Source organism: Hipposideros armiger, unplaced genomic scaffold (assembly GCF_001890085.2).
Source record: "Hipposideros armiger isolate ML-2016 unplaced genomic scaffold, ASM189008v1 scaffold_507, whole genome shotgun sequence".
In the NCBI taxonomy this organism is placed as follows: Eukaryota; Metazoa; Chordata; class Mammalia; order Chiroptera; family Hipposideridae; genus Hipposideros; species Hipposideros armiger.
The window spans coordinates 1,036,043-1,048,464 of NW_017731857.1; the positions used below are offsets into that span (position 1 = coordinate 1,036,043).

The 12,422-nt window shown below is 43.3% G+C and overlaps 1 protein-coding gene across 2 annotated transcripts in view; it reads right to left on the minus strand.

The window, feature by feature from the left end:
• Positions 1-774: 774 nt before the first annotated feature.
• The window catches only part of SGPP2 (sphingosine-1-phosphate phosphatase 2), a 128,545-nt gene continuing 116,897 nt past the window's right edge, over positions 775-12,422 (minus strand). Inside the window, exon 5 of one of the 2 annotated variants that reach the window (XM_019667822.1) lies at positions 775-2,751. In XM_019667822.1, the coding sequence (XP_019523367.1) occupies positions 2,200-2,751 (552 nt within the window). In that variant the 3' untranslated portion in view covers positions 775-2,199. The remainder of the gene's footprint in view (positions 2,752-12,422) is intronic. The other variant, XM_019667823.1, reaches the window with a different exon arrangement.

Here is a 12,422-nt window from a genome sequence, read left to right on the forward strand (position 1 = left end):
GCAGTTCTACTAATAATCACCAAAAACTTGAAGTTACCACAACGTCATTCAGTGGGTGGATGAGTAAACAAACTGTGCTACAAGCAGACAATGGACTATTTCTCAGCAATAAAAGCAACCAACTACTGATGTGCGTAACAGCTCAGATGAAATCGCAAAGTTACGCAGAGCGCAAAAAGCCAGTCTTTAAGGGCTACCTGCTGTATGGGTCTATTTACACGAAATTCTCCAAAAGCTATAACTATAGTGACAGAGACTGGATCTGTGGTTGCCAGGGTCTAGAGGTGGGGGCAGTGTGCGACTATTAAAGGGATAGTTAAAGAGGGAGTGTTTTTGGGTGATGGAACTGTTCTGTATTGTGGGGGTGGTTACTTGAATGTATACATGTGTTAAAATCCATTTAACATACGCCCCCATCAATTTTACTGTTAATTTAAAAATTAGATTTCAAAACAAAAATTTTAAAGCTGGTTGGCTCTTTTTATTTTTTTTGCAACTGAATAATATTGTTGAGCATCTACTGCTGTGTGTAAAGCAGTGTTCTGGACGCCAAGAGGTCCCAACATGTCCCCCCTGCCCCTGCCCCTGCCCCTCCCCCATACTGCTGAGAATGTCCCCCTCACCTATCAGCATTAACAACAACCCAGAAGGTTGACAACATTCTGTTGATGAAACAGGATAAGTAAAAAGGCACTCGGTCCCTTAATCACATGGATGCAAAATGGCACAACCCTGATGGGGAGAAATTTGGCAATATTTTAAAACATNGTGAAGACCCTAACTCGAGAGACAGGCTGATTCTCCCCCAAAGTGTGTGCGTGGTGATGATGGGCTAAGATAATAAATCAGTGCTTCAGTGGCTCAGGCCCCGGACCACAAAAGAGACCTCGTTAACTAATTGTTTACACTCACTTTTTAAGGAAAATGTTGCTATTTGTAACTTATGCTTAGCAACTGAACAGGAGGCTAGAGAGGGAAGCCACAGGTGTTTGCATAACGACTGCCTTCCTGAGTCTAGGAGGACACACTGTCGTGGGTGTCAAGGGTGGTGTGTTTGGTTGGCTTGTTTTCCCAAAAGAATCTGACGATATTCCTGCATTAATTACCTTTAAAATTGCCAAGAGATAAGAGGTGGAAAGATGGAAGGGGAGCCCCTGATTCTATTTAGTAGCTGAGAAATACAATTACAGAAGGGAACTGAGAAATGGAGGAGCGATGTCAGGGAGGCCTTGACAGGATCAAGCAAGGTCCCGAGGTCTAGTCCCTCTTTGTCAGGCTCAGGAAGGATTAAGTTCACCAGTTCTTCTTCGACTGATCCACTTTCACATGCAGGCGACAATGCCGTCCCAGGTTGTAAGGAAGCCAAAAAGAAAAAGCTGAAGATGGGCAGAGGGCTTCTTCCCAAGACACTCTGAAGCAGAAGAGAGCAGGACACAGAGAAGCCCCGAGGTACCCGCCTTTGATGAAGGTTAACCCCCACCTGCCTGGCGCAGTGCGGGCCACCCGCTGGTTTCACGGATCGGAAGAGGGTAGTAATGGTACCTGGAATCCTGCAAATGTACCGACAAGGAAGAGCAGATCCATGTTCAGTCTTTACACCGGCAGACGCTGGCTCTTACCCATGACCTCACAGCTCTGCCCCCGTCTTTCACGGCTTCACAGTGAGGTTTGCAGTGCTCTTACCACCCAGGCGGGCAGCCTAATTTGTTCATAATGACACGAAAGTCACCCTGTCTAAGGAATGCAGTTTTACTTGGTGCCACCCTTTCTCCCAGCCCAAAGTTCCAAGCCCTGCTGGGCAAGGTGGCAATTGAAATGTTCCACCTCTGGTTTTCCAGATGCTGCCCATCTCCCAGAGCCCAGTGGGGCTTGTGGCCATTCCTGATCCAGAACCCCAGTTCCTGCCAGCCCAGGACTTGGTCCAAAGTCCAAATTATAATAACAGACAGGGTGGGGAACCCTTAAAGAATGTGACTAGGTTTTAGCCTGGCTTCACCTGCAGCATGACCCTTACAGACTAATGGTTCCTACGAGGCATTTTCCCCTTTCACACAGCAGTAGCATTTATCACAGATATCAGCAAAACGGACGTAACTTAAGGACTGTTTTTTCTTTTTAAGAAAAAAAATCTGTTGTCAGGACTTGCTCACCCAATGTCTTGGCTCTTGTCCAGAGGGCTAATTTCCAACTGTTTGAGGGTCAAAGTAATCCCAAAAACCTGTGCAGCATTGGCACAACGGTGGTAGCACAAATGCCCACAGACGTGTAGGTGACAAACTTGTAAGGCACTTCGATCTCCAGTCTCCGCCTGGCCTCCTTGTTCCTGGTGACCACCTTGAACCACGAGTACAACACTTGCAGCGAGAGATTTTGTACAAGTTGACGGACCAGAAGGATCAACACAATCCCCACTGTAAACTTGGTCAGACCCAAAAGTAACATGTCAGCGGTGAGCGGGGGGATGTTTTGAACAACGGGAAGAGAGTCCGTGGGCTTGGACATGAGCTGGAAAAAGTGGTTGAGCCAGAATCCTATGGTCACCCCAGCCCCGGCAGCCACAATGGTGGTGGTGTCCGCTCTGGTTGGGGTGTAGTAATCAGACACAGGGTAGTTGTAACACAAGAAGAAGGGCACCACTATGGCACACACAGGGAAGAGAGGGCTGGCCGAGTCCAGGTGGTCAATAAGGGTCCAGGCGGGCTGGGTGAAGACAATGAGGATTGCGGTGAGCAGGACGCCACCCAGCACATCCTGCAGGAAGGAGAGAAAAGAATGCCGTAAGCCAACGAGTGCTTCCCTGTCTGCAGGGAGAATTCGGAGTCAAACATGGTTGATTTGACATTGAAAACCCTATTTTTCTATTGCTTTATAATACAGGTTTAAAAAAGGTAAAGGAGCCAAAAGTTGAAAGTAGGAAAAATGCAAACACCGATCGCACTATTCACATNAATTAAAAATCTTAATGCCACTACTTTAAAACATATAAAGTAAGGCCTTCCCAAGCTAATCTGCCCTTCCGCCCCCAGTCTCCCGAGGTAAGTTACCACTGTTAACAATTTAGCGCATGTTGTTTTTGCCATTTTCCCTTGTCAGCTTCACACATGCTCACAGTTTGTGAGTCAGGCTCTACTTACTGGTTTGCAACAAGTTTTGATTTTGAATTTACCTACTCTATCTCATGACATTTCACTTAATCCGTCCCATTTTTTCAGCCCCAGTACCTGCAGACCTTGTAAATGATGCAATATTCCATTGTGTGGATGTCTAATTTGGTCAGCTAGTCCTCTGTTGATGGACACTCTGTGGTTTCCAGCTCTGCAATTACCAACAGCGCTCCCATGGGCTCCGATGTGCCTCCCCTACAATAGCACTGGCTTAGGGGACCACGAAAAACCAGTCCTAAAGGCTGCAAGACTATAAACAACATTGGGTGTTGGATGGACACCTTCCCAGATGCCTGCGGTTACTTAGATATCTCTTAGATGTGACTTTTGTGCTTGAGCAATGTATTATCCTAGCACTGGAGTCCTACACGTGCAGGAATGTTGAATGACCGTCCTTACCTTTTAATGAGGAGGAGCCTAACTAACCAGCTAGCCGAACTGCTGCTTCTGCCCTCAGCAGCGATGGCCCTTTGGGTCGGTAAAGAGCATTGCTCACAATTTTGCTTCTCAACCTTTGCCTCTGTGCTTGGCGTTTTCTATACACGTCACCAGCCTCAGTGCCTGGGTACTGACTTGGCTTTTTTGTTCAGCTTATCCAAAGGCAGACAGGTGCCTTAAACGGACACAACTGCCTTCAGCCAAGTATGTCCTCTAAACGACAAAAGCATTTGACACATCCGCTCTCTTCCAAGTTATGACTTATTATGAGCGGTTAGAATAACTTTATATTATTAAAGAAAAAAGAGACTGCCATATGTCATAAAACAAGGCAGCAGCACACCCCTGACAGTCTCTGAGCCGCCCCCAAAGGCCCCCCGACGGGAAAACGGGCTTCCTTGGGTAAAGGCAGAGGAGCCAGCAGGCCAAGGCTTGACAGACAAGCCCGGCTGCAAGCAGCGGAAGCAGACCCAAAATGAATTTTAGTTCCCGCTGCTGCCACAGACTTCTCTCTGACTTTCCAGTAAACAGAAAGGATGCTGTAAACATTGTAGTGAGACTGTGGGTTGACAAAGTATCTCCAGCAAAGGGTTTAGTTGAATTACGCGTCTAGCTAAAGCCCTGTATGTTTTTTCTCCCCCCTGTGACCAACGCAGTGTGGTAAGAACATGCCCAAGGTCTACACTCAAGTTTTTCACTCCACCCATCAGGTCGGGCCTTGACCGTCTCTAAGGAAATCAGGAAGATGATGTGATTCTGCGTCAGGAAACTGAAACAGCCCCGCAGCGTCGGGAGGCACTTGTCTATGGCATTCAAATTACCATAGGACTTGTCACACGCAAATCTATACGAAGCAAATCTATTCCTTTTTTAAGACAGAAAAGTGAAGATGTTGACGATCTGTGTCTGTTTGATACCAAACCTCACAGCAAAAGGAGTTTCCTACATTCCACAAGTCACAACTTTGTCATGAGGAATGAAAATGCGCCTGCCCCTAAAACAAGCACTTGCTTGGGGCTGGCAAGAAACCAGTTCCAAAGGATGCAAAGCTGGGTGAACAACCATGCTGTGCTGGNCACGGTATGGTCACACAGTGGAGTAGGATATGGAGGTTCTGACATAGAATTTTAAAAACCAGGGTGCAGAACAGCATGTATAATAACACTACCACTTCCATTTAAAAAAAGGTGGGAGAACACACAGATACATTTTTACTTGAATACACAGCACGCTTATGTGCCTTTTGAATTTCATATCATGTAAATCTATTGCCTCCTTAAACAATTTAGGTAAAATAAAATTCAGTCTCTCCTTCTGCAAACAGGGTCTGTCTTTGAATTCCCATATGAAGTGGGGGATCCCAGGTGAGCCTGGCAGTGTCTTCTGCAGGGGACTGGGCACACATGGTGAAGGGGGGAGGAGGTGGCCTACCCGAGGCCTGAGGGTATTTTGCCTGAGTGCTTTAAAGGAACATGCATTTTGAGGGTGGGAAGAGAGCTCAACACCCCAAAAATAGCGTCTCCTCTCCCAGCCGGGACAGAAGATCCTGCCACTCAGGTTGTCTCCTGGCAGCCCCACTGGACTTCATGTCTGAGTCCTAAGTGACTCAGAGAGGATGATGAAAGGGCCATTTTGCCTCAGTCCAGAAAACACAGAGCTGGAGCATGTTGCTTTGAAACCCCTCTGGCAGAGGGCTCTCCAAAGGGAAGAATCCATTGTTTCTCGTACCCGAGGCCACAGTGCCCTACGCGGGCACTTTCTGACACCACCTGGCAGGACAAAGGCAGAGCACCTGTATGGTTCACTATGGCCCTTGAACCACAGTCATGGGCATGGACCTGCTTTGCCTGGCAGGACAGCTGCAGATGCTGGTGACGTGCAGACCAGCAGGAAAGGGCGCTGACCCCGGGCAGGGGCTGCAGTACTCAGAGTGACAGCAGCATCTCCTAGAGCAGCTGGGGGCAGTTACTCCAATGTCAGGGAGCTGCTGGGCCAGCAGTGCCGTGGGCAAGACCGAGGTGCCCAAGGGCACAGCCTGGGCAGAGGGACGGACCCAGCAGAACTGTCCTGACACCGGGTCATCAGACAGAGCAACAGGGGCGCTGGGGGTGAGATTCCCTTGGAAAACTCCAGACATATTGTGTGGGGACGCTTCTGTCAGGGCTGGGGGGTAAATCACAGTTTTCCAGAGGGCTAGAGGTTCAGGGTGATCCTGCAGGAGCTCAGGGAAATTCAAACATGACACGAATTTCTGTTGGCGGCACCCCAGGCTCCCTGCTCACAAGCCCAGAGTCCTGATGGTGATATCTGACTGCTCCTTCCTCTTGCTCTCACCACCCATACCCGCCAGTCACGACTTCCACAGTCCCCCTCCATTCTTCATTCACAAGCTCCCGCTCCTACCATCAGAGTTCAAACCTTCATTTCACCTCCTGCCTCCCACTCTCCTGCCCCAAAGCATCCACTGACTGCATTCCTGATGGCTGTTTCAATAGCAGGTGTTCCCCAAATGTGGTGTGCACTGGCGTCAGCCAGGAAGATTTGAAAATGCAGGTTCCAGGTGGCTGTCCTCTGATTCTGAGCTGACAGTATAGCTCTAGGGTCTGCATTTTAACACCCCAAGGAAATACTGATGTAGCAAGCCTAAAGAGAAAACTCTGAGAAACACCAGCCTATTGATTGAGAGTCAATCCTGCATGCTATGGGCTTAATTTAAGCTATTGTTCCAGGGTTTTCTCACTGCTTCCCAATTTGAACTTTCCACTCCAGTCAGTAGGTCTACTTTCTTTCCCTAAGCATGCCTAGGGAATTTTGATCACCATGGTTCTTGCACTCCTATTATGTACAGCACACGTTACCTAGTAAGATCTTATCAGTTCACGTAAGACTCAGCTCAAAAGCATTTTCATGTAGCCCCACAGCTGGAAATAAACTTTCCTTGAACTGAACGTGAAGGCACTTGCTTAATATCACTGAGAAGGCCCTTTCCTTATGTTGCCTTTGCTGCAGGTTTACGAGTTCACATGCTTTTCCCGTGTTGATTATAAAACTCCAATCAGTAAGGGTGAGTTCTCTGCATATTTTCATTATTCCTCCAAGCTCCTCATGTAATGCCTAACAGGTAGGAGACATTCAGTCATTCATTCTCTCATTGAGAGAATTCGATGTCTTTCTCTTATCCTGAGTATCCATAATATATAATACCCATTGTTCCATACATATAAGAAAATTTGCCTTCCTTCCCTCTGTCTTCCTTTGTAATTGGCAGTTACCAAATTCCCAGGCATTCGTTGGAATAGTCTTTATAAACGGATTCTGTTCATCTTCAATGCAGCAGGAGACTAGACTATTTTGGTCCACAGCCCCAGCCTTTGAGATGAAGGTAATTTTCGTCAACATCGCTGCTGGTGTAGAGTTTCTTTCCTTCTAGCCACACAGTTGTATTTTCAGCCATAAAAGGTGATATTGTAGTAAAGACGTTTTAGGTATTTTTATAAGGAAAATGCTTGAGCCATCGCTAATGAGCCTTCTACTTTGGGCCTCTAAGTTTCTAATAACAAAACTATTCTAGACAACTTCTACAAATAAGAACTGTAGTGCTTGAACATTCAAGGACAATTTTTTACGTGAATTTTTTCAAGCTACTAAGTTCACAGAAACTATTAAAAGCTCACCAAATCTCCATTTTGGAATTGGATCTGCTGTTTTGATTTTGGCAAATTTGAAATCAGGAGGTGATTTCTCTGGAACTGCACCAGAGGTGATTACTCTGGTGTATCTGGCAGAGTACACCAAAAAATGAGATAAAAACGCACGCTGCTTTCTTATTTAATAATACAGCATAGACATTTTCCATTAGAAAACATACATTTCTGCAACCTCTTTTTTTTTATTTCAAAGTAACCAACCATAAGTGAGATATATCAAGGAAAATACAAACTTTACCGAAAGTATGATCCTAATTTTATTTTATTTTATTTTTTTAGCTGAGCCATCCTGCCACCTGTTGGCAGCTCAGCAACAGCTCAGCTCGGGCCAGGACTCGAACCGCTGTTGCTCAGAGTTCACACTCTTGAGCAAGCTCTTAACCAACTGAGCCACTCGGCAGGCCAGGATGGTCCTAATTTTACATAGTATATATTTGCATGTATGGATAAGCTATCAGAAGGAAATAAACTAAAATGTTGTAGTTTTTTCTGTTTGGCTATTATAGATGATGATTATCTTCTCCATACTTTGCACTATTTTCTAAATTTTCTACAGTCAACTCTATTATTTTTATAATAAAATGTAATCAAGGACAAGAAATCCAGGATGTTAAAATCAGAATGTTTCAAAATAGATAAAAACAGAAATAACTAATGCTTATAAATTTTCATATCATGCCAAAAAAGTGAACTGCCCCCAAGAATCTATATGATAATGAACATATTCCTCCATGATGTAAATAACATTTAAAACAAAGGCACAGCAGGTGCATTGCTGGCACCACTATACAGATCGCATTGTTTGAAATATAATCGACTTTCGTTGAATTTACCATCCATGATTTAAATGAAGCCTTTTAAATTATTTGAAAAAAATCATTGCCCAAAATTAACATTTTACAAAGTTAAAATGCAGAAAGGTCTAAATCCCTTTGATTTTTGTATCGATTATCATTTCCAGTTATAAAAAAGCATTCAAATAAAAGCTTGAGATTTATTATATCTCATTACAGAAAACAATAATAATGATAGGCTACCTAAAGTGTGTAGAAAAGCATGCTATTAGAGCTATCTCAAGCATCAGAACAAATTTTAGTGCGTGCTTATATAAACATATAAAATAGTGGGGGGGGGTTTTCTTAGCCAAACAAAAACACGCCTCCTTTTGGTAAACATCTCTAGATATTTCAACAGCAGGCCCGAACCCTGAGAACTCGCAGCATTTGTAGATTCTGACCCTATATCACATTCCCATATGCAGTTTATAGCGACAAATTTACATTCTATCGCCAGACATCGTCCCTGAAGAATGCTTTTGAGCAGACCAACACAACACAAGATTAGCTAACTAGAAAGAAGGGGCCAGCGCAAACCCATTCATTCAATTGTTGGGAAGGAATGCATTCAGATCTTGGAACTATTTATGCCGAAAACTCTATGATTCTGGCATCTTCCCCTCTGCTTGGTCCCCTGCTGAGAATGTGAAGGGCCCTCTCTGCCCTTGGCTGCCTTCACAGAGGGAGCTGAAGCCAGGAGCAGAGCAAAAGCCAAGACCCACTTTTTGCAGATGCAGTGAATGCTCTGAACGTGAGCAGATCCTGACAGTAAAACAAACTAAAACAACATCATCAACAACAACTCCCCAAAACCAAAAACCCTACAATTGTTCTAGAAAATAATTTTCAGTGATTGACCAGTCACTGCTTCCTAGCTAACACACTCAGAATACTTACTCTTTTCCATGCGAGCTCACAATTAATTCAATTTGATAATCATGCCTATGAGATTCAACAGAAGCCAAATGGCAAGAAGGAAGCCATACTGTTCATGAATATGAATGTAAATGATCACAGAGAGAAACCTACAAATCTTGCATGTAATTAGCGTATGGATAGGGAAGAGTGAATGTGTAAATTCAAAAATATTAATTTCCTATCGAAACACAACAGTGTCCAGAGGGATCAGTTAAAAGCAGGAAGCAGATTCTCCCTGGCCTCCCATGTGGTGTGAATTTAAACAGTAGGGTCTCCTGGTATTCATGGCTCTGAGTGGCCCCCTGTCACTGATGCCACTCCTTTCCGTGTCATGACTGTTCTCTGAGCCACCTCAGATATCTGAACACAAATCTAGGACTAGGCATGGAAAGCTACAGTTATAAAGAGAAGACTTCAAAAAAGACTTTTTGAAAGCTCCCTGAAGGTCAGTCATAACTCGATGAAGGAGAAAAAAAGCGTTCGAGCTTTCACCGTCTGCATTTTGAGAATAGACACCCTCTTGGAAACTCAGCACATAGAAACTGTCATTAAAAATCAGGTTGATTTTTTTTTTAACAAAAATAGGTTTTCTGTAAGTGTGTTAAATTATATAAAGCTTGAATATAAGGCAAAAAATATTTCAATGTCATATGGGACAAAAGCCACCCAAGGATTACAGAAGGGAAAGTACTTTGTTTAATTCACTGTTTATTATTGATTAAAGGTCTCAGACTTAGTGAAGTGACAGCTGATAGATTTCTGTTTGGTAGGAATGTGAATAATTTCTGTTCAGTTGAAATGATAACACCAATGGTTACACTTTGTGGCCCTGTGGGACAGTAACCAGTTTTGTATATAACCAAGCAATTTTAATGTCACATTTCTTTATTAAACTGTCTAAGTATTTAGTTTTTTACATCTTACTGGTTCCTTCACTAATTAATGAGTTGAATAGAATCTTTGACACCTATTCATTTTATATTTGGGCAAAGTTATGATTTTACCATTTAAAGATTATACTCTAGCAAGTAGGTAATTATTTCAATGTTTATTCATATAACTATCTTGGGTAATTAGAAATGCATATTCCATACAACAATAATTACAATTTTTATCTTGTTTTCTTTTGTGTATTCTCTCTAATGGCAGTATTGTGCTAAAAAAAAGTAAATAAGGCAGGTATTATGTTTCTTAATGTGATGATATAATAAGGTATTATTGCATGGTTTTATATTATTAACTAGAAAGATATTTAGGTATACTATATATTTCTAAACTTTATTCCATATACAGAATGATTTAGGAAATAATCACTTGCTTGTCTTGGCTTCACAGAATCTAACAAGTCCAAACAGTAGATCTTCATGAAACAGACAAAACTTCCCCACCCATAATTGGCATAAATACGAACAGGTTTAGCTGTAATGAATTACAGGGCTTGGCAGGTCAACAGGATTATGACATTAGCTCAAACAAGCTTCCAGGCAGGTTACAACATCATCTTTGACAACTGCTAAGCAGCTTGCAAGAATGACAAGTGCAGGGAAGGGCATTCTGCTAGAAGACACAAAAGGCACTGACAAACATTCAAGCAATTTTTCTCAGATCTGGGTGGGCAGAGGGGCCTCTGAGCAACACGAGAACAGAAGAAAGTCATGTTCCATGTGATGTCATTGTTGAACAGGCCGATGCAGGTTGAAATTTAATTGGCATTGTCCCCATATCTGCTGGGTGGGATGTGTGTGTAGACAGTTTAATGCTTTTCAAGCTGTCTCTTCCTTTAGAATCCTCTGGGAAGCTTGTTAAATAAAATGCAGATACAGATTCTGTAGGTCTGGGTGGGGCCTGAGACCATTTCTAACCAGCCCCAGGTGATGCTAAAGCTATGGGGACCCCACTGTGAATGTCCAAGACTGTCTCACCTCGCTGAATCACAGAAATCCCATTTATTAAATGAAATGTGCAGAGCATTGAAGCAGCATGTCTCCAGCTATTCTTCCACCTCTGCTAAGAACTAGGAGAGATTCTCTCAAAGAACCCCAAGCTCCATGATGCTGCCCACTGCCCCGTGGCCCCTGTTTACACAGCAAGACACCTGCCACTTTCAACTCGAGGCGTTCTAGAAGCTCACAATGGGGCATCCATGCTTGCACGGTATTCACTGCTGCATGCTACTTTCTATTAAAAATTTCACAGGTGAAAGTTTATTTTTTCAGGCAAAACAAAATAATGTTTAAAAAATATCAGATGCATGATCTGGCCTCGTCTCCTATGATGAATGCAATATTCAGACTCATGCAGGACTCTTGTCAAATCTGACTCAAGAAAGTACAAAGAAATAAAAGAGAAAACGCTGAGTTACGAACAGATAACAGATAACATCCATTACAATCTACTCAACTTATACTGTGCATTTATGTCAGGCTCTCTGCTGGGAATTGCGGGGAAGATACGAAAGTGAAGAAAGAAGATTCTTAGCCTCCGGGGACTCACAATATAATGGGACAGACAGACATGAATATAACCAACCACATACCTTTAGCACAGCTGGTTCTTACTGCTAATAAAGTGATTTTTACACATTAACATGCAAGATGACTTAAGGACTTTGAATGAAAATCTCTCGTGTCTTTTTTTCTATTGAAATGGAAATATTTATATTTAACATTAAACAAATGTCATGAAATTCACACTCTTGTCTGTCAGTAAAATGTACATAGTTTCCTCTAGGACGCCCACTTAGAGGAAATTATCCTAAGCAGGGTTTTCCATAGTATGCTTAGAAGAAACTAGATGACAATGTGAAAAGAGATCCCAAAGCATGATGGACATTGTCAGCTGACCCCTGTCGTTAGCTGAGGAATCACAGCCAGTCAGGTCATCTCTTTCCTTTCGTTTCATGACTACGACAAACTAGCAATAACTTAGAGTTGCAATGCCAATCATGTGCAAATGCATACCAATATTTCTCACAATGTCATAGCAACAGTGAGTGTTATGGCAGAAATTTGTGCCTCTATTTTCCCAAGAGGCTAAAGAATCTTTTTTTTTTTTTTAATAAGAATCTTTTCTCCCCCATTTTAAACACTGATTTGTTCAGACCCCTTGGACAAGACAGAGCCTTTTTTTTTTTAAGATTTTTATTGGGGAATTGGAACAGCGCTGGGGAATTGGGAGAAGGGATCAGATGTTGTTTTGTTCTTTAGTCTAGTTGTGGAGGACGTTGCTTCACTGGCACAAGTTGGCACCATCATTGCGCTCTTCCCGGAAGAGGCAGATCAGTCGCCGGCTTCTGGACGGCCGCTCACTGTGGCTGCTGGCCGCTCACGCTGGCTGCTGGCTACATACGGTACCCATGG